General features: G+C 40.4%; 2 protein-coding genes, 1 long non-coding RNA gene and 1 pseudogene across 4 annotated transcripts in view; 2 read left to right on the top strand and 2 right to left on the bottom strand.

Moving 5' to 3' along the window:
• The window catches only part of LOC127618652 (uncharacterized), a 202,113-nt gene that overhangs the window by 53,620 nt on the left and 128,345 nt on the right, over positions 1 to 20,148 (top strand). The window lies entirely within an intron of this gene.
• LOC127618567 (zinc finger protein 436-like) overlaps positions 1 to 20,148 on the bottom strand; it is a 185,794-nt gene that overhangs the window by 92,051 nt on the left and 73,595 nt on the right. The window lies entirely within an intron of this gene.
• LOC127618635 (zinc finger protein 721-like) overlaps positions 1 to 20,148 on the bottom strand; it is a 117,154-nt pseudogene that overhangs the window by 60,473 nt on the left and 36,533 nt on the right.
• Positions 2,749 to 19,436, top strand: LOC127618551 (zinc finger protein 271-like). The gene is made up of 5 exons (XM_052091070.1): positions 2,749 to 4,415; positions 4,570 to 4,667; positions 4,863 to 5,022; positions 5,112 to 5,937; positions 16,605 to 19,436. The coding sequence occupies exons 3-5, from the start codon at positions 4,924 to 4,926 to the stop codon at positions 18,359 to 18,361; spliced, it is 2,682 nt and encodes an 893-aa protein (XP_051947030.1). The 5' UTR covers positions 2,749 to 4,415; positions 4,570 to 4,667; positions 4,863 to 4,923; the 3' UTR covers positions 18,362 to 19,436.

The raw sequence follows: 20,148 nt of genomic DNA, 5'->3' as shown, positions 1-20,148 counted from the left end.
GCATCGGGGAAGGAGGTCTTACCCAGTTTCCTATTCTTTCAGGGGGAAAAGACCCTGCGGAGACCACACCTGCCCAGAGAGGGGGAGGTAAGAATGGTGGCATACACCACATGGGCTTTTAGGTCACATGTGGAAAGTGGCGTGGTGGTAGATCCCGCCTCTTCGGAGGGAGGAGTTGCTACAGACACGGCGACTGGGGGGCAGTGGGAACTGCCCAAGGGAGAAGCGGGTCCGTCATAAGGGGACCGTACCATGGAAAATACACACGGGGGGCGTAGGAGCTCCACGTAGGAGTCCTGACCTTTGGAGCACCTATTCCAGTACAGGGTAGATTTGAGTACCTGCAGTTGATTGGGTCAGCGAATTCCTCCGCTGAATTGCAGACCCAGCGGGCTAGGGAGGAGTCATCCAGGGAGCCGAGTGAGTGAGATCACCTGGGAGAAAAAGCGCACGGTTTTACCTCAACCGAGGGAAAGGGCGCTAGGTGCAAGTGATCCACCTGGTCAGTCCGTCAGCATGTTACCGTGTTCTACTAGCTCGGACCTGAGAAAACACAGGACGAAGCTGACTCTACCCTGAGATTGTAAAATCTCGCAAAGGTATTAGGTGTTGCCCAACCCGCTGCTCTCCATATGTCTGCCTGGGAGGTGCCTCTGGCCAGGACACAACACTCCTTGTTGAGTATGCTCAGACCCGCGGGGGGGGCACGGCCTGTGTGCGATAGGCCAGTGAAATGGCATCCACCACCCAGTGGGAGAGCCTCTGTTTGGAGACAGCGTTCCATTTCCGCTGTCCACCAAAGCAGACAAAGGGCTGCTCAGAACGTCTAAAGCTCTGCGTGCGGTCCAAGTAGGTACGCAAAGCACGTACCGGACACAGCATTGAAGGGGATGGGTCTGCCTCCTCCCGTGGCAGCGCTTGCAGGTTCACTACCTGGTCTCTGAAGGGCGTGGAAGGAACCTTGGGCACGTAGCCCGGCCGCGGTCTTAGGATAACTTGTGTGTCTGCCGGACCGAACTCCAGGCAAGTGTCGCTGACAGAGAATGCTTGCAAGTCCCCGACCCTCTTGATGGAGGTGAGCGTAATCAACAGGGCCGTCTTTAGGGAGAGCGTTCTGAGTCCAACTGATTTTAGCGGCATTAAGGGGGGGTCTCTGAAGGCCCGAGAGGACCACTGAGAGATTCCAGGAGGTAAACAGGCTTGGCCGGGAGGGATTTAACCTCCGGGTGCCTCTTAAGAACCTGATAATCAAGTCGTGGTTACCCAAAGACTTGCCGTCTGCATATGAGTGGATTATCTCTCACCACGTGAAATGTGAATGGGTTGGGGCACCCCATAAAAAGAAGGAAGGTCATTTATTTTCTTAAATGTAAGAAATATGATAGTGTTTCCTCAAGAAATGCATCTTTCCCTGCAGGAAGCTGAAAAATTGGGGAAGATATGCACATTTTGTCTTTAGTGCTAGCTAAAGTGAGAGCATGGGTGTCATTACATTGATAAGTAAACATTTACAATTCAAATGTCTCAAACAGAGTAAAGATAATTTAAGGAGAGTCATTATTGTTTTGGCAGTAATTCAGGGGTAAAGTTTGAATTTGGCTAATATTTACACACCTAACGCTGATAATCAGGTTTTTTATATATATATATATATCTTGAAGGGATGTTGCAAAACATTGGAACCCCTAATGATATAATATTGGGAGGAAACTTTAATCTATTGATGGATTCAGTCCTTGATCATAGTGAAGCAAAAGTGTGCAAGCCCCCTACATCAACATTGACGCTTCACAGGAAGTGTAAAAATCTTGATCTTACAGATATTTGGAGACTTTTAAACCCATCTGGGAGAGACTAAACATTTTTCTCATCAGTCCATAAGATTTACTCTAGAATAGTTTTTTTTATATATATCTAAGTCCCTCATTTCATCTGTTGTTGATTGCTCAATTGGAAACATCTTAGTATCAGATCACACCCTGGTGAGTTTAGAGGCGTTGCCACATATGGAGAAAATATATTATACAGTTGGCACTTTAATGTGTCCCTTTTGCAAAATCCTGATTTTCAACAAATGTTAAAGGCTGAAATCAGTGTTTATATGGAGACCAACTGGTCCTCAGTATCCTCTGTGTGCGTGGCTTGGGAGGCACTTAAATGAGGATTAAATAATTAAAGTTCCCTTTGGAAAAGGTGATACCAAATCATTAATAAGAAAAGCAGTGAGGGATTTGTGGAAGAAGTGGGACACAGATATCAAAGGGAAACACTATTATAGCATACAGATATCAATCCATTTTTTTTTCTTCTCAAGATTTGGACCTACTGGATTATAATCAACTATTAATCTAACTATAATCAACTAAAATCAATTTATTTAATGGAGAAGTGCATATCAGATAAATGTGATGTTTGTAATGTTCCTGAAAATGTTGAGCATGTCATTATGTGGTGCAGTAAATTTAATTCAGAGAGGAACATCTTACGTGATATATGAACTAGAACGAGGATGGAATTTGGAAGGGATTTTAGGGATAAGTGAGAAAATGAGGGAATGCTGCAAGGCTCTCTTTCATTTTCTTAAAAATACAGGATTAGATCGTAAAATATATATATTTTCTTTTATGTAATCTGATGTAAAACCCTGATGTTACACACTTCAGTACACTAGGTGGCGGTATACGCCTATGCATGCTGGTTTGCGATCCGCCATTAAACAAAAGAATAAGAAGTTGTTTGCGCGCTCGATTCGGGACGTGTTCATCTCATCTGTGAGATTCTTAGTCATGTTGTGTTGTTCTGTGTGTTTTTTCTCTCTTTGGTGTTTTAATGATCGTAATAGAAGATTATTATCGTCGTTTGTGACGTTATGATGCTTTAAAATATTCAATTTCAGGAGAAACAAAACAGACTTAGGAGAATTTGTTTTCTGAAATAGTTTTACTTTATCTCGCTATAAATTTACCATGATTTTACTACAGTTACCATATTTATCTATGATATTCTTATTGAAACTATAGTACTACAGGAAAACGAATACTGTGGTTTAAAAAAAAAAAAACATAATATAGTGATTATTATGATTTTACTACAATAACTGTAGTTTAACTGTGATTTCTGAGGTAATTTAACGATTGTATTTGTAATAAAACCAAAGTAATCACAAGATTAACCATGAATAATCTTTATTAAAACATTGTGTTGTCCCAAAAAAAAAAACAAAAACAAACATGTCCCACCTCAGTCATGTTTACTACAATATTACTATAGTAAAACCATGTTTCAGACCAAAAAATAAAAACATTAAACTGTCATGGTAACTACTATAGTAAAGCCATGATTTTTCTATTGTATGTTTTTTTGGCTTCAGTGTGTTTGTATTTTACTATAGATTTATCTTATCTAGGTTAATCTTGTGATTACAAGGGGTTACTTGTGGTAGTAAAATCATGGTACATTTAACACAAAACTTGATCAATGTCAGGCCAGAGAGAGGGTGAAAAATGTTTTAATGCAGAAAACGTTACTAACTTTATCAGTGGAGCTGATGGAAGATTATAAAACTATATAGAAAAAGAGCATTTCACACTTGAACATAATTTAAAAATGTTCTAATGTACTAAAATATAGAGTTTATCAATAATCTAGTTTCCATCCACTTCTCGCACTGTTTTGTTATTGATAAAGTGAAAATGCGTAAAGACATTTTTGCAAAATTTGTCGTCTTCTGCCTGTTTCCATTCAAATGGGTTTTTATCGATAAAAATGGTGTGCAGATAAGTTTTGTTTTATCGCAAAAGAAATCTGCCCTTAAGCCGTTTCCATACAGAAATGAGTGCATATCACTAATTGTGTACCTTTGGCCTCACAGATGTCCCTAATTTTTTCCCCTGAAGTTGAAAATCAATTATCATGACCCTGTTCAAGCTGGCAACCTGCACCATGTAGTGGGTGAAACTTTCGGTCTTACTATAAGGACCATCCATCGATGTGTATATGCAGTGTGCAAAGCTATTAAAGAAAAACTGATGTGGTGTAATATCAGGGTTTACATATATGATACATCCCTGATATTCAATATTTTAAACAATCATTTAATCTAAAGCATTGACATCACAACTGCATTATGTCCCACATATTTCTCCAGCAACTTTTAACAACCAAATTGATTATCATCTAAAATTAATTTTAGCATCATAATACAATTTACATTTTCTGAAGAAACACAGCAAACGCGATACGAGGCAAAGAGGGTTAGATTTAAAATATTTTTATAAAGTTTTCAAATGTTCAAAAACTTGTTTTCTGAAAGTGAACTCAGCATTGGACAAATTGTTCTGATAGTTTATAGTCTTGAAAAAAGTGAAGAACATTCTGAGAGTCATTCAGCCGACTTTTGTCATCTACAGAACTGGGTAAGGCTAATTTAAGATTGTGTAAAGAAAATGCAATTATATAGGCCTAACAATATTATTTTTTCATTTGATAATATATTTGTTTAATTTAATGCTTTATTCATTTGGTAATTCATTTTTATTTAATTTGTGGTGAACACTTAAAAATATTCAGTTTCAGGAGAAACAAGCAGAAATCTGAGAATATCATGTTTCATTTCTGATAAATGAGCTCGTTAAATTCATCAGCTGATTTAATTGAGTTAAATGAAGGTGAGTAAATGTTAAAGACTGTTATAATATCTGATAATATTCCTGCTGTCTGTAAAATGAATCCAAACTCCACACATTTATATTTATAGGATACATATCAGAAACAAAGTTATTTAACAGCTGTTTATAATCCTATAATAATGTTTTTGAGTGATGAATGTCAGTCCATTATAATGATGATGTTTTTGTGTTCAGATGTTCATCATGAGAGCAGGTGGATGTGATCTACAGTAAATCAGTAGGAACTGATCTGTCCATGCTGGATTTTGATGATTTCATCACAGAAATCTCTCAGCTGAAGAAAGAGGTGACGTCACTGAAGACAAAACTGATGGAGAGAGACGACAGGTTACAGGTTAAACATTCATTTCATCCTTATGTTGAGATTGTAAGCTTTCAAGGGATGTGATATGATGAACGGTGTGATTGTGTTGTGTTTGTCAGGAGTTGGAAAAGTTTTCCTGTCAATCTTCAGTGTTTGTGACTGATGGGACCTCCACAGAATGTCAGGATTCAGTGTGGAGCGGCAGAGATCAGTCCACACCACAGCGACTGCTGGACAAACTCTCTGAACAGAGATCCAGAGACACACAGGACTCACAGCTCACTTTACTCTGTTCTACTGACGGTAATCAGGGTGATCAAACCCCCAGAGAGTCTCTGACTTCTGTCTGTAACGCTGGAGAACAGCAGATGCTGCAGACACCAGTGAAGATGTGTTCAGTCAAGCTGCTGGACTGCAGGAACCTGATGAAGATGAGAGGAGAAATCAAAGTAGAGGAACAACAGAGTAATGAAGATGATGATGATCAAACCCCCACAGAGTCTCTGATTTCTGTCTGTAACGCTGGAGAACAGCAGATGCTGCAGACACCAGTGAAGATGTGTTCAGTCAAGCTGCTGGACTGCAGGAACCTGATGAAGATGAGAGGAGAAATCAAAGTAGAGGAACAACAGAGTAATGAAGATGATGATGATCAAACCTCCACAGAGTCTCTGACTTCTGTCTGTAATGCTGGAGAACAGCAGATGCTGCAGATACCAGTGAAGATCGAAGTGAAACAGGAGGAGATAAAAGTAGAGGAACAACAGAGTAATGAAGATGATGGTGATGATCAAACCTCCACAGAGTCTCTGACTTCTTTCTGTAATGCTGGAGAACAGCAGATGCTGATGACACCAGTGAAGATCGAAGTGAAGCAGGAGGAGATAAAAGAAGAAAACACATCAGAGGAACAACAGGGAGATGAAGATGATTATGTTTCTTCAGGTATATTTCTTCCTTTAATGATTTACATTTTCATATCTATTGACTGTCAATTTACAAGTCTTTTTATTACTCAAAACAGTTCCCTGTTGTTTTTATTTTTGTTTAAGTGCTCAGTTTAAAAAGGTGCATGTACTACTGTGTTTGTTGCACTGCTTTTTACCAGCGGCGCTGCAAAAGAAAAGAGAAAGTGAAGATGTGCACTTGCCATCCAACTTTAGAAAAAGAAAGCTGCAAATAATGAATAATGCACACTTTATTATTCTATTTTGTGGTCCTGTATTGGTTGGATTTCTAGGCCACTTGTTTTCAACTGGTTTTGTTTCGAGCCCAGATTTTACAATGGACATCAAGTGGCGACCCACCAAAGTAAAGAACATAACCTGTATTTGAAGGGCCATGAAACACTAAACTTAATTTATTGAGATGTTAACAGATATGTACAATGATGAGCCAAAACATTTTGACCCCTCACATTTGAAGTAAATAACATTAATCGACAGTGGTACGAGGAGGGACAAACCACATACAGGTGACAGGGTGTTGGGCGCCCAAGGCTCATCAATGCGCAAGGGCAACGAAGGCTATCCCATCTGGTCTGAACTCACAGAAGGTCTAGTGTGTTACAAATGAAAGAAAATTGTAATGATGGTTATGGGAGGAATGTGTCATAACACACAGAGCATTGCATCCTGCTGTATATGTGTAGCCGCAGGCCGGTCACAGTGCCCATGATGACCCCTGTCCACAGTTGAAAGCGACTACAATGGGCATGCAATCGTCGGAAGCGGACCTTGAAGCAGTGGAAGAAGGTTGCCTGGTTCAATGAGTGCTGTTTGCTTTTACATCATGTGGACGGATTTACAGTATATTCACTGAAAGATTTTATATTAAATTATATTTAATATATATATTATATGAATTATATATTTATATTAATTACTAGTGCCTGACATTATTGGCCAATATTAGACTTTCACCGATATATCAGTATCGGCAAATATGTTTACTGATATGCACCAATATGAAAACTTTTTTCATATAATGCAGAAAACAATGCTTCATAATTGGTGTCATTACGTAGTTTGTCCATTAGAGCGCGTTCCGACTCCATTGTTTACAGAGCTGACTCTGAGCTGATGGTGCCTCTGCAGACAGGGCGGTGTTGAGCAGTGCGTAGTTGAGTGGTGTTTTTGCGGTAAGTTGCTAACTAGTTTGTGAAATACATACTGGAAAGTTAATAAACATTGACCCCATCATTTTCCCTTTTCAATTTAACTAATATAATGTTAACCCTGTCCGTGACAACCATGTCACTCCTGTTTATGACATCTGTTTGCTGTTAGCCATCTATAGTTCATCAGTGCAGGAAGTAATGTAGCAGATTGAAAGGTAAACATTAGAGCTCGACCGATTTATCGGCAGGCCGATATTATCGGCCGATATTAGGCATTTTCCAAACTATCGGTATCGGCGTCTATAATGGCCGATAAATGAATATTTAAAAAAAAAAAAAAAACGGACGAAACACCCTTCAACCATGTCATGAGTGTTGGAGTTGTATAGTTTGTCCACCAGAGGGCACTCTACACCGTCCCTGTTGGCAACACTCGTGTATAACGCGCCACACATCCTGCAATCTGCTGATCCAGCCAGAGTCGGGCAGAGAGAATCAGTTATCCATGAGTGAGATCATCGGTGAAGTGTGTTCATGCTATGGTGAGTTGGTCACATACATTGCTTGAATAACAATTAAAAGAACATCCCCATCAGTTCTCTTAACTCAAATAAGCATGACAAAATTTGTGACTATCATGTCCAGTTTTGCTGCTGTTAAATAAGCCGAGAGTGAAGCGGAATTAGCTAGTAATAATTACGTTACGTTGTTACAATGTAGTTGACTGACTGTCCTTTTAACTTTTGACGATGTGACTGAAGTATTTCTTTAATAGCGCGTGACAGTTATAGCAATGAGACGTATCATCTCTCCTTGGCCTGTTATATTGAAAATGTATGTTTTACAATTTGCAGTATGACGTTATCCATTGCTGAATTATGGCTCATCATAGACTAGCTAACCACAAAGCTAGCTAATGCCACTATCATCAGTGGAAGACCGCTAACGTTAACAGTAATGAGCTTGGAAACCACAACGAACTTTTTCTGCCTAAATAAAGTAATGATTATTACTGTATTTATAACTAGCATATCTCTAGTTACAGTCCCTGCATTGTAAAATGTAAGTTAGACTTGCGAGGAGTGAACATTTAGACAGAGAAAAAGTATCAAACGTATCTTGTGCATAAAAGACAAAGTTAGCTTTTCTTTTACATGATGTGTGTGAATCCAGTGACGCCAAGTGTGCGTTGCAGACTGTCGTTCAGCCGCAGCATTAACGAGTCACATAATGGATTTAGAATTGCTAAATAATAGGTTTTAGAAGGCAGGCAGCAACTGATGATTGAAAATGGTTTGATGTAGCTTGATGGAAAGAATTTAAAAAGTGCAGGTAAAGGGATAAGCAAGCTGACATTGTAATTATAAGGTAGCTTATAAGGCAATGTAGGGAGTGGGACTAATTATTACAATACACACGCACACAAACATTTAGGAATGACCTTTATCTTGTTTAATGATAATATAAATTATGATGATATATCTAGTAATAATGTCATCATTATTTTTTGTAATTATTACTGTCAATAATAATAATAACGCTGGTAGTAATAGTTGTGGCTGTAGCAGTAATCATTTTATTTGTATGTTTATGTTACGTTTTATGTTATGTTGTTTTTTGTATATCTCATCTGGCTTGTTTACTTTATATTTTGACAGATGGCAAGTGGTGGACGAAGTCAAGTATGGGAGCATTTCACAAAAGGCCCATCAGGTACAGTCACATGCAACATCTGTACAGCCTCTGTAAGCCAGGGATCTGGCAGCCTCAAATTTAAAAATACATCCAACTTGTGGGCACACCTTAAATCAAAACACACAGAGATGTACGAGAAGAGGCAAAAAGATGCACAGCCAACCACATCATTGATGAGTATGACACAGCCAAACCTAAAACAAGTGCTAGAGAAAACCACAAAATGGACTCTAAATGATCCAAGAACTCAAGAAATGGACAAACTCCTGATGGAGATGATAGCCACTGACATCCTGCCTTTTACACTTGTTGAGGGTGCAGGGTTTAAAAGGGTTATGGCCAAAGCAGAGCCCAGATACCGATTAAAGACAGATACATTTTTCCGTACAAAGAAGATGGATGAGATTTACACAGGAGTTGTAAACAAAATAAAGAAACTGCTGTCAGTTGAAAATGCAGGAAACAGCATTTCTTTTACCACCAACTGTTGGTCAGGGTCAAATGAGGCACTCATGAGCCTGACTGCTCATTTCATTGACAAGAATTGGAAAAAGGTCCAACTTGTCTTGAACGTGAAATCCTTGTCACAGTCCCACACAGGACAGTACATTGGAGAGACATTTCTGTCCATGCTTGAAGAATGGGAAATTGATGAGGAGCGGGTCATGCTTGTACTCAGGGACAGTGGGGTAAATATGGTGAAAGGCATGCGCCTTGTTGAGATGCCAGACCTGAGCTGCAGTGCTCACATACTGCACCTAGCTATCAATGATGGCCTCAGTTCCCAGAGAGTGGTGGTGGACATTCTGGCAAAGCTGAAGAAAATTGCAACTCACTTCAACCACTCTGTTACGGCACAGCAACGCCTATCTAAAATTCAGGAGGAGCTAGGTGTCGCACAGCATTCGATCATACAGGCAGTACAGACAAGGTGGAACTCAACACTGCACATGTTGGTGTGGATGATTGAACAGAAAAGAGCCATCACTGCGTATGCTAGCGACCATGGACATTTCTCATGTCTGTCAGCAGAGGAATGGTCCATTGCGTCGAACCTGGCAGAGACCCTTGGACCACTGGAGGAGGTGACACTGGAATTCAGCAGAGAGGACTCATCCACATCCTGCATCATACCATGTTTAGCAGTGTTACAACGTTTACTGGAGTCAGAGGGACCAACCACCAGGGGTATTCAAACCACAAGAAAATTCATGCTGGACAGTTTGCAAAAAGATTTGCAAAAGTTACAGGTGCTAAAGAGGTGGTGCTTGCCTGTGCCCTGGACCCACGCTACAAAGAGCGGCCTTTGGTACCAGAAATTCTGGTAAAAGTGAAAACCTGGCTAAAAGAGGCTATGGAGACCAGTCCACCAGATTATGCCACGCAAACTCCATCTGAGGAGACCGATCCCAAAAGGCTGAGAACAGAGGACCAAGTACCCAGTCTCTTAGACTCGCTGTATGACACTGTGCTCCTTCCATCCACCAGTGAGGCAGTGGAACCAGAGGGGATCATCGAAGAGCTAGAACGGTACTTCAGAGAGCCTGTCATTGACAGAAAGAGTGGGAATCCATATGATTGGTGGAAACACAACACCAACCGTTTCACCAGACTGTCAGTTTTGGCAAGGCAGTACCTCTCCTGTCCACCCTCCTCTGTGGCGAGCAAAAGAGTGTTCAGCACCATAGGGAATATTTATGAGGATAGGCGAAGCTCTTTGAAAGGAGATAATGCAGAGAAACTTTGCTTCTTGTACTACAACCTGCCTCTGCTGGACTGGAGCTATTGAGGATTGACGGATTCAGTACACTACCTCATATATACTGTTAGCAATTTATAAGTAGTATGGTTTAAAGTTATATTTATGAAGCTATACCAAGTCTTTTAATACTGGTAACTTTGATTTGGTTGTTGTTGTTTTTGTGTTTTTGTTCAAAGGACTTTACATTTCATATCTTAAGTTTGTATTTTTATACATTTTATTTATCAGAACTTTAATATATTTTGATGTTCCTCTGTTCTGTTGTGACAATAAAAGAAACAAGTTTCTTTTTAAAATGCATTATCATATTGTTTTAGTTAAAACTCATAAATAACTACAAATAACTAATGTTAGGGAAATCTGTTAATGTTTTGTTGCGCGTTTCTGAAAAAAAATAATAAATAAAATATCGGCCGATATATCGGTTTATCGGATTTTAAACCCAACAAATATTTGTATCGTATCGGCCTTCAAAATCCTTTATCGGTCGGGCTCTAGTAAACATCAGAGCATCTTTCTGCAGCTCAGCAGACAACAGTGCGGTGGTGGATTATGTCTGTTGAAACTCGAGAAAAATCCTATATCAATCGGGCTCTTCTAATTAACAGTTAGTGTTACTCCAGTTAGTAAGGATGATTATTAGGGTTGCCATGGTGTACGGTTTCACTTGGTACAAGGGAAAACACCAGAGTGACATTTTATACTGGTGGAAACATTATGAATGAAACTTCCAATAACAATACAATAGCCTAACAAATAGAATAGCCTTAAAAAAAAAGAATAGTTGCCTAATAAAGATATATTTTTATATAACATAATAATTGTGAAAAATATTGTGACCGATAGAGCATGCACAGATGAAGACCATATGTTTCTAAAGAGATGTTGCCCTTCACAACTGTTGAAAAGCCATTGTAAAGGTATATATGGGAAAGGAATATAAACGGGCAAGGTGGAGGCGAGAACTCCACCTTGGAAGGTGCGTCTGATGAGTGGTCTGTATGCTGGAATTAGCATAACAGAGATGTGGTCTGAGTTGCCGAGGTGGGGCGGGGCACCCTTCCATGTTGACGTAAACACACAAGCCACCACCGCGAGTCTTACCACACAGAGCTGCATTTCTGTCAGCACGAAATGAGGCGAGCCCATCTAGCTGAATGACGACGTCCGGAACTCTGTCGCTGAGCAACGTCTCCATGAAAACAAAGATGCAGCAGTCTCTAAGCTCATGCTGCGTAGTCTGCTGGAGTCAGATGTAGTCCAGTTTATTGTCCAGGGAGCAAACATTTGAGAGCAGGATAGACAGGAGAGCCGACTGGCCTCACTTTCGTTGCCTCACACACCGCTTATGACGTCCCCTCCCCCGGTCACCGGCATCAGGCGACGCTGAGGACTGGATGCCTGGTCTCCGCCAGCATCTTGAATGCTGAGCTGTAGTCTACAAACAGCATTCTCACAGTGTTCCTTTTTTCCAGGTGGGAGAGAGCAGTGTGTATTGTAGATGCAATGGCATCATCAGTGGAGCGGTTGTTGTGGTAGGATAGCATTTGCTGATGATGGGGGTCAGAGCAACAGGATGCCAGTCATTTAAGCAAGTGATTTTGGCTTGCTTTGGTACAGGCACAATGGTTGACGTTTTGAAGCATGTGGGGACTACAGACAGGGAGAGGGACAGCGTGCGTGGTTCGCGCACGCTCTGATGACGTGGCCGGTATGCCATCAGGACCCGTGGTTTTATGGATGTTCAGCCGTCGGAAGGATCGGGTTACATCCACAACAGAGACGGAGAGTGAACCAACCTCTGTAGCGTCGGCCGCGAGTGCTCTCTCCGCGAGGGCGGTGTTATTATCCTCAAAACGAGCATAAAATGTATTAAGCTCATCCGGGAGAGAGGCAGCGGTGTTCACAGTGGAGTTTTTATTCCCTTTGTAGTCTGTGATGATGTTAATTCCCTGCCACATACTTCTAGAGTCATTGGTGTTGAGCTGTCCTTCATTTTTGTGCCTGTACTGGCGTTTGGCTGCTCTGATAGAGTTACGGAGGGTATAACTGGCTTGTTTATGCTCCTCCGCGTTCCCGGAATTAAAAGTGGAGGTCCGCTCATTAAGTGCGCCGTGAACATCGCCGTAAACCCATGGTTTCTGGTTGGGGTAGATCCGTATTGTTTTGGTTGGCACAACATCCTCTACGCACTTCCTGATGAAACACGTTACGCTATCAGCATAAACCTTGATGTCGTCATAAGAGGCGGACCGGAACATCTCCCAGTCCGCGTGATCAAAACAGTCTTGTAGCACAGAGTCTGAGTGGTCCGACCAGCACTGGATTGTTCTGAGGGTGGGTGCTTCCCATTTTAGTTTCTGCCTGTAAGCGGGCAGAAGTAGAACGGAAGAGTGGTCTGATTTGCCAAATGGTGGGCGGGGGAGGGATTTGTAGCCATCTCGGAAAGGAAAATAGCAATGGTCCAAAACCCGATCCCCTCTTGTGTTGAAGCTGATGTGTTGGTGGTATTTTGGTGCGATTGTTTTAAAATTGGCTTTGTTAAAGTCCCTGGTAACAATGAACGTCATCAGCCAATTAACAAGGACAATTGCATCTATGTGAACTTCTGCAATTAATCAAGATGGACTTCAAAGACTTTGGTCATTAATCTTACAGTTCAAACACAATTGATGTTTAATCACTGACCCTTAACACTTAGTTTAATAATTTTAAACCATGATTTTAGCTATACATAATTAATATTTACATTACATTCAAAATGTTAGCCAGAGGGGACTGGCCCCCACAGTGAGTCTGGTTTCACCCAAGGTTATTTTTCTCCATTAATCAACATCTTATGGAGTTTTGTGATCCTTGCCACATTCGGCTACAGCTTGCTCACTGGGGTTATTAATACAATTATCATTTAATTATTTTTAAACACTTAAAAATCACATTTTATAGAAATTACACAATGATGATTAATCGACTTTATAGACATTACAGTTTTATCGTCTGTTAATGCTGATATTCTGTAAAGCTGCTTTGAAACGATGTGTGTTGTGAAAGGCGCTATACAAATAAAATTGACTTGACTTGAATTGACTTGACTTGAACGTGGCATCAGGGTGCGTGGTTTCCTGCTCACTTATACTCCCATACAGTTCCTTGAGTGCCTGGTCTGTGTCAGCTTGTGGGGGGATGTACACAGCTTTGATAATGACCGCTGTGAATTCCCTCGGTAGACAGAATTGTAGAAGTATGAGATATTCCAGATCAGGGGAGCAGCAAGACTTGATAAAATGTACATTCCTCTGATTACGCCATGATTTGTTGATCATAAAACATACACCACCACCTCTGCTTTTACCTGAGAGGTCTTTCGCTCTGTCCGCTCGGTGCACTGAGAACCCCGCGGGTTCTATGGCCGAGTCTGGAATCTCCGCAGACAACCACGTTTTTGTAAGGCAGATAACGCAGCAATCCCTCGTCTCTCGTTGGAAAGAGATCTGCACTCTCAGCTCGCAGAGCTTGTTGTCCAGAGACTGAACATTTGCCAGTAGTATAACAATTTATATTTATGTAGCGCTTTTCTAGGCACTCAAAGCGCTTTACATAGTATAGGGGGAATCTCCTCAACCACCACTAGTATGCAGCATCCACCTGGATGATGTGACGGCAGCCATAGTGCGCCAGAACGCCCACCACACACCAGCTATTGGTGGAGAGGAGATGGTAGAGTGATGTAGCCAATTTTAGGGATGGAGATTATTAGGAGGCCATGATAGATAGGGGCCAATGGGGGGAATTTGGCTAGGACACCGGGGTTAAACCCCTACTCTTTACGAGAAGTGCCCTATGGATTTTTAATGACCACAGAGAGTCAGGACCTCGGTTTAAGGTCCCATCCGAAAGACTGTGCTTTTTTACAGTATAGTGTCCCCATCACTATACTGGGGCATTAGGACCCACACAGACCGCAGGGTGAGCACTGGGTAGCGGGGGTCGATTTGCGCAACGTCTTACCCTGATGAGAACGCCGGCTCTTTTTCCCCATTTCCTTCTGCGTTTCCACGGCCGGGCAGCCCAGACAAAGTGCTCCGCAGGCGTGTTTGTAAACAGCGGGTCGGCATTGAGGAATTTGAAGTCCGGTTTTAGGTGTTTAATTGCAGAACCAATGTCCAAAAGCGTTTGTCTGTCGTATACAATAAGGCAGACAACATCCAAGACAAAAAAAACAGAAAACTGTAAACAAAACAAACATAAAAACTGCAGTGTTGTGTCGGAGCTCGCAACGTAGCAGCCATACTCGGCGCCATCTTGAGAAGCTTAAACAAAAGACACAAACACACACGACGGTCAGCTGACCATAAACGATCTCTCTCTTTTTGCACCACCTTCTGCAGTCGGCCTTTATCCCTCTCAGAGGCTTAATAAGCCTGATAAGGGACTGGGTGTGTATAAACCCTCTGCCCTGTCACACCATCTTCCAAAAAGTTGAACAACACAATTTTAATTTTAATTGCTTAAAAATGTTACAAAAAGTAAAGTTAAAAGTTTGAAATAAAGCTGCCTTGCGTTATTGTGTAGGCTATTGCTTAATGAAAATAACCGCAAAGGACCACCTAGCGTCCAACCAGCGGTATTACCGGTCAGTAAGTTGGTTTGAACGTGAATACCTTACCTGTACGAAAATTATGAGACCGTAGCAAGTCTAATGATTATGTGTATTTTAAAAAGCTTTGCAATTTATGTTTGTCTCCCCTTTACCCCATCAATGCTGTTTAAAGTGTCAGGGTATCTAACCCCAGGGCTGTATTTTAAGTTGATTTGTTTGTTTTATTTAAACCATTTTTAAAGTGTTAAAGGTGTGTTCACACTTGGCAGGTTTTGTTAGATTAAAACGAACTCTGGTGCGATTGCTCTGTTAGTGCGGTTCATTTGAAAATGTGTGAACGCTGCCATCCGAACCTTGGTGAGCACCAAACAAGCAGACCCTGAATAGTGGGTCTCGGTCCGCTTCCAAATGAACTCTGGTGTAGTTCGACAGATATATGAACACAGCATGGAACAAAGACATCTAAACAGACCAGTTACAGGAAGTAATTTGCCTTTAATACTGACCTCAAGCATACCTGGTTCTTCTCATCATAGCAGCTATGTTGCCCATTACAGTTCGGTACAGGTGTCCTTGCAGCATATCTTTGTTTGTGTGTGCAACGGAGGAATTCCTGGCACTGTTTTGACTCCCTACAAATTTTATTAGCTCATCTTTTGTTCTCAGCTAGTAAAAATATCAGCATATATATATATAATTAAATCCAACGTGCGCATTTATCCCAGCAGCCAGCATTGTGTATATTCGGCAAGTTCCGTCTTATAAATATATGTCATAAAAGCTGTCCAATTAGGTTATGCCTTCTGTTTTGTATCTTTAGGTTTGGTGTTAAAAATACCAGTGTGAACACTAAGCAAACCAGGACTAAATGTATCATTTTCATTTTTGGTCCGGACCAGGAGAACCGAACTACAAGTGTGAACACAAACTAAAAGTACCCATGTTAGATTTAGCATGAAAACGGTGACTTTAGCTAAAAGGTGAGTATTTTGCATTCCTGATGCAAAACCACGCTTAATTCGGCCCTCACAGATGTGCATATCTGATATGAGCAACATATTTAGTGCTTATAAAGTGCTGAACGTGAGATGAATATGATCAAATTTGCTTCGGCAGTGGCTCAACTTTCACAGAATTTTCAAAGCAGGAAAACCCCTGAAATCATCACCTGCCAAAGTGGCTAGTAAGAGTGAAAGAAATACCCGCTACTGCTGATTTCTAGGGTGGGTGGGTGTTAATTTCAAACCCTGATGATTATAATCATTAAATGCAATTATTAGGTGGAATAAACTGTATAAATAAAAACCTCTTGCACAGCAAACATCACAAATGAATACTGGACCTTTGTTGTGTTCTGACATTGAATTAAGGTTCAAGTTGATGCTACATTTCTACCTCTTGAATTGATTTTTGTCTATTTACTGTGTTTATTGTAGAGCTTATGGAAGCAAAAGAGAAATGTCAAGAACTCAATAAAGTGGAGGACAAACTTCAGTGTCAAAAACATCATGATTTTATAACTGGAGAAAAATCTTTGAGTTGCTCAAAGACTAAGAAGAATTTATCACCAGAAAAGAATAAAAGAAGAGCAGCCAAAAATACATTCAACTGCTCACAGTGTGGAAAGATTTTCACAAATAAAATCTGGTTTAATAAACACATGAAAATTCATATTGGAGAGAAACCTTACACGTGCCATCAGTGTGGGAAATGTTTTGCATATACAATTTGCCTCAAAGGTCATCTCCGTTGTCATTCTGGATTCAGACCATTTAAATGTGAAAAGTATGGTAAAACATTTGTTTTGAATTCAAGCCTAAGAAAACATCTGAAAACTCACACAGATGAGAAGCCTTACGAGTGTTCTTTTTGTGGAAACCGTTTTGCACGCCTGTCCTCTTTGAAAAAGCACCAGAAAATGCATACCGGTGTGGGGGCTCATATGTTCTTTAAATGTGGGAAGACCTTTATTACAACCGGCAGCATGAAACAGCACCAAAGAATTCATGCTGGAGAAAAAACATACAAGTGCTCACACTGTGAAAAGAGTTTCAATCTGTCAGAAAACCTGAAAAAACACGAGAGAATTCATACTGGAGAAAAACCTTACAAGTGCTCACACTGTAAAAAGAGTTTCACTCAGTCACAAAACCTGAAAACACATGAGAGAGTTCATACTGGAGAAAAACCTTACAAGTGCTCACACTGTAAAAAGAGTTTCACTCAGTCACAAAACCTGAAAACACACGAGAGAATTCATACTGGAGAAAAACCTTACAAGTGCTCACACTGTGCAAAGAGTTTTACTCAGTCACATCACCTGAATATGCACAAGAGAATTCATACAGGAGAAAAACCTTACAAGTGCTCACACTGTGAACAGAGTTTCACTTGGTCACATTACCTGAAAACACACGAGAGAATCCATACTGGAGAAAAACCTTACAAGTGCTCACACTGTGAAAAGAGATTCACTCAGTCACAAGACCTGAAAACACATGAGAGAATTCATACTGGAGAAAAACCTTACAAGTGCTCATACTGTGAAAAGAGTTTCACCGAGTCACATATCCGGAAAACACATGAGAGGATTCATACTGGAGAGAAACCTTACAAGTGCTCACACTGTGAAAAAAGTTTCACCGAGTCACATATCCGGAAAACACATGAGAGGATTCATACTGGAGAGAAACCTTACAAGTGCTCACACTGTGAAAAAAGTTTCACTCAGTCACATCACCTGAAAACACACAAGAGAATTCATACTGGAGAAAAACCTTACAAGTGCTCACACTGTGGAAAGAGTTTCACTCAGTCAAAAGACCTGAAAGCACATGAGAGAATTCATACTGGAGAAAAACCTTACAAGTGCTCACACTGTGAAAAGAGTTTCACTCAGTCAAATCACCTGAAAACACATGAGAGAATTCATAATGGAGAAAAACTTTACAATTGCTCACACTGTGAAAAGAGTTTCAACGATTCACATATCCGGAAAACACATGAGAGGATTCATACCGGAGAAAAACCTTACAAGTGCTCACACTGTGAAAAGAGTTTCACTCAGTCACATCACCTGAAAACACACAAGAGAATTCATACTGGAGAAAAACCTTACAAGTGCTCACACTGTGAAAAGAGCTTCACTCAGTCACATCACCTGAAAACACATGAGAGAATTCATACTGGATAAAAACCTTTCAATTGCTCACGCTGTGAAAAGAGTTTCACTGTGCCACAAAACCTGAAAACACATGAGAAAATCCATACTAGAGAGAAATCGTACAACTGCTCTACATGTGGGAAAAGTTTCAGGGCAGCAAGTAATCTGCATAGACATGTAAAAAAGAATTGTCCAAGTAGACACACTGAGCAAAAATCATCTTAATGTCCAACAAGATTAAGTAAATAGTTGAAAAGGTGAATCCAAAGATTTCTCATGCCTGTAAAGACTGACTCTAGTGCAAGCAAATAGGATTTGAGTCCTGGAGCAATTATTGGTTTCACTGGCTGAAGGAATACCCCACTGAATAACTTGTGTCAGTTGTTTGAGTCTTCTTTGTATGTATTCTTTGTATTGAACCAAGTGGTCAGTGTGTGACGTTTTGATCTTCTATTGGTCATGTGTCCTCTTGTCATGCAGATACGCATTTCAGAGTTCACTAAAGTTTTCAAATGGTTGGATATATTTTCTGGTTTTGTTTTTGAAGTTGATATTGCTTTTCAAGCTTTTATGAATTTAACATTACTCATGTGTTTACTGCTTCTGATGTATCTACATTTTCCAGGGAAAATTCCTGTAACATGTTTACTGACATGCATGACTTCTGACAACTGAATAACATTGCTGTTGTTTTGAGGTTCCCTAAGTGTTTGTGTGCGCCACAGTTAAAAATAGTCTATACAAAATTGTATTTATACACATTGTAGGAGCCATATTTCTGATTAGTATTATTTAAATGTATTACTATAATTCTTTGTGTTCTTTAGACATTTAATGTTGTTTATTTCTTTATTCTATACAACTGTATATAGTTCATTTGCTATTGGATAATGTCTTTTGGTTATTCTGCGCATGTTCATGAGGGAGGGGGTAGTAAGTGAAGAACTAAGTGCTGATGGACAGAGTGAAGAGACGAAGTATGGAAATATACAAGCATTTGACCGTAATCCTGAACAAAGTAAAAAGTGATGAATAAGTTGTTGAAAAACGAAGTGACTACTGTAAAGATGGAAGAAATGTGAATCTGTATTAAACAAGTAATAAACAAGGATAAAGATTTCATGGATTCTTGATTGTGAGTGCTTAATCAAGATGGTAAGAATTAAGGATGCGAGTCAAAACTTGGAATAACTGGAAGTCTATCACATGGCGTTACACACATCGTTACATAGCAGCTTTACAAAAATAGGCTATTGTCATGTATTTACCTGTAATTCCCATTTTGCCCACTAGATGTCCCTAGTTCTCTTTTGTGCCCTGTTTTCCCGCCATTTTTAACATACTTGTTTTCACCTGTGTCTTGTTTGGTACTATGTATTTAAGTTACCTCAGTTCCCTTGTTTGTCACTTGGTTTTCGAATGTGCTAGCCACCAGTCCCTTGTGTTGCTCTCTCAGCATGCCCTGTAACTAGGAGGAGTGAATTCTAAGTTTTTTCCCTTGCTGGACTTCTAAGTTTTTTCCCTTGCTGGACTTACTGAGCTTTGTTTTGGATATCTCCTCTTCAAGTTTTCTTCATTGTATTGAGAAGATTTGTATTCTGTTTTTTTCCCCTTGTGCCAAGTTGACTCTTTTGGGACATTACTTTTTATTATTAAAATTTTTGGCTCATCTTACGTTCTGTGTTTGTCTTCCTTCTGGGCCCAACCTACTGCTCTATGGCTCAGTGGATAGTCAGTGCCACTCCCTCACCAGAGACCTGGGTTTGAGACCGGCTCGTGACAGGAAAACCAAGTCAACATGGATCCAGAGACAACCA

This window comes from Xyrauchen texanus, chromosome 25 (assembly GCF_025860055.1).
Source record: "Xyrauchen texanus isolate HMW12.3.18 chromosome 25, RBS_HiC_50CHRs, whole genome shotgun sequence".
Taxonomy (NCBI): domain Eukaryota; kingdom Metazoa; phylum Chordata; class Actinopteri; order Cypriniformes; family Catostomidae; genus Xyrauchen; species Xyrauchen texanus.
The sequence above is the reverse complement of the archived record's forward strand: the minus strand, read 5'-3'. Positions and strand labels throughout refer to the sequence as shown.

Excerpts from the sequence above, each read along its gene's own strand:
- LOC127618551 (XM_052091070.1), top strand. The coding sequence starts at position 4,924 with ATGCTGGATTTTGATGATTTCATCACAGAAATCTCTCAGCTGAAGAAA. Across the intron at positions 5,023-5,111 it reads AGAGAGACGACAGGTTACAG|GAGTTGGAAAAGTTTTCCTG; the intron begins GTTAAACATTCA and ends TGTGTTTGTCAG. Across the intron at positions 5,938-16,604 it reads AGATGATTATGTTTCTTCAG|AGCTTATGGAAGCAAAAGAG; the intron begins GTATATTTCTTC and ends TGTTTATTGTAG.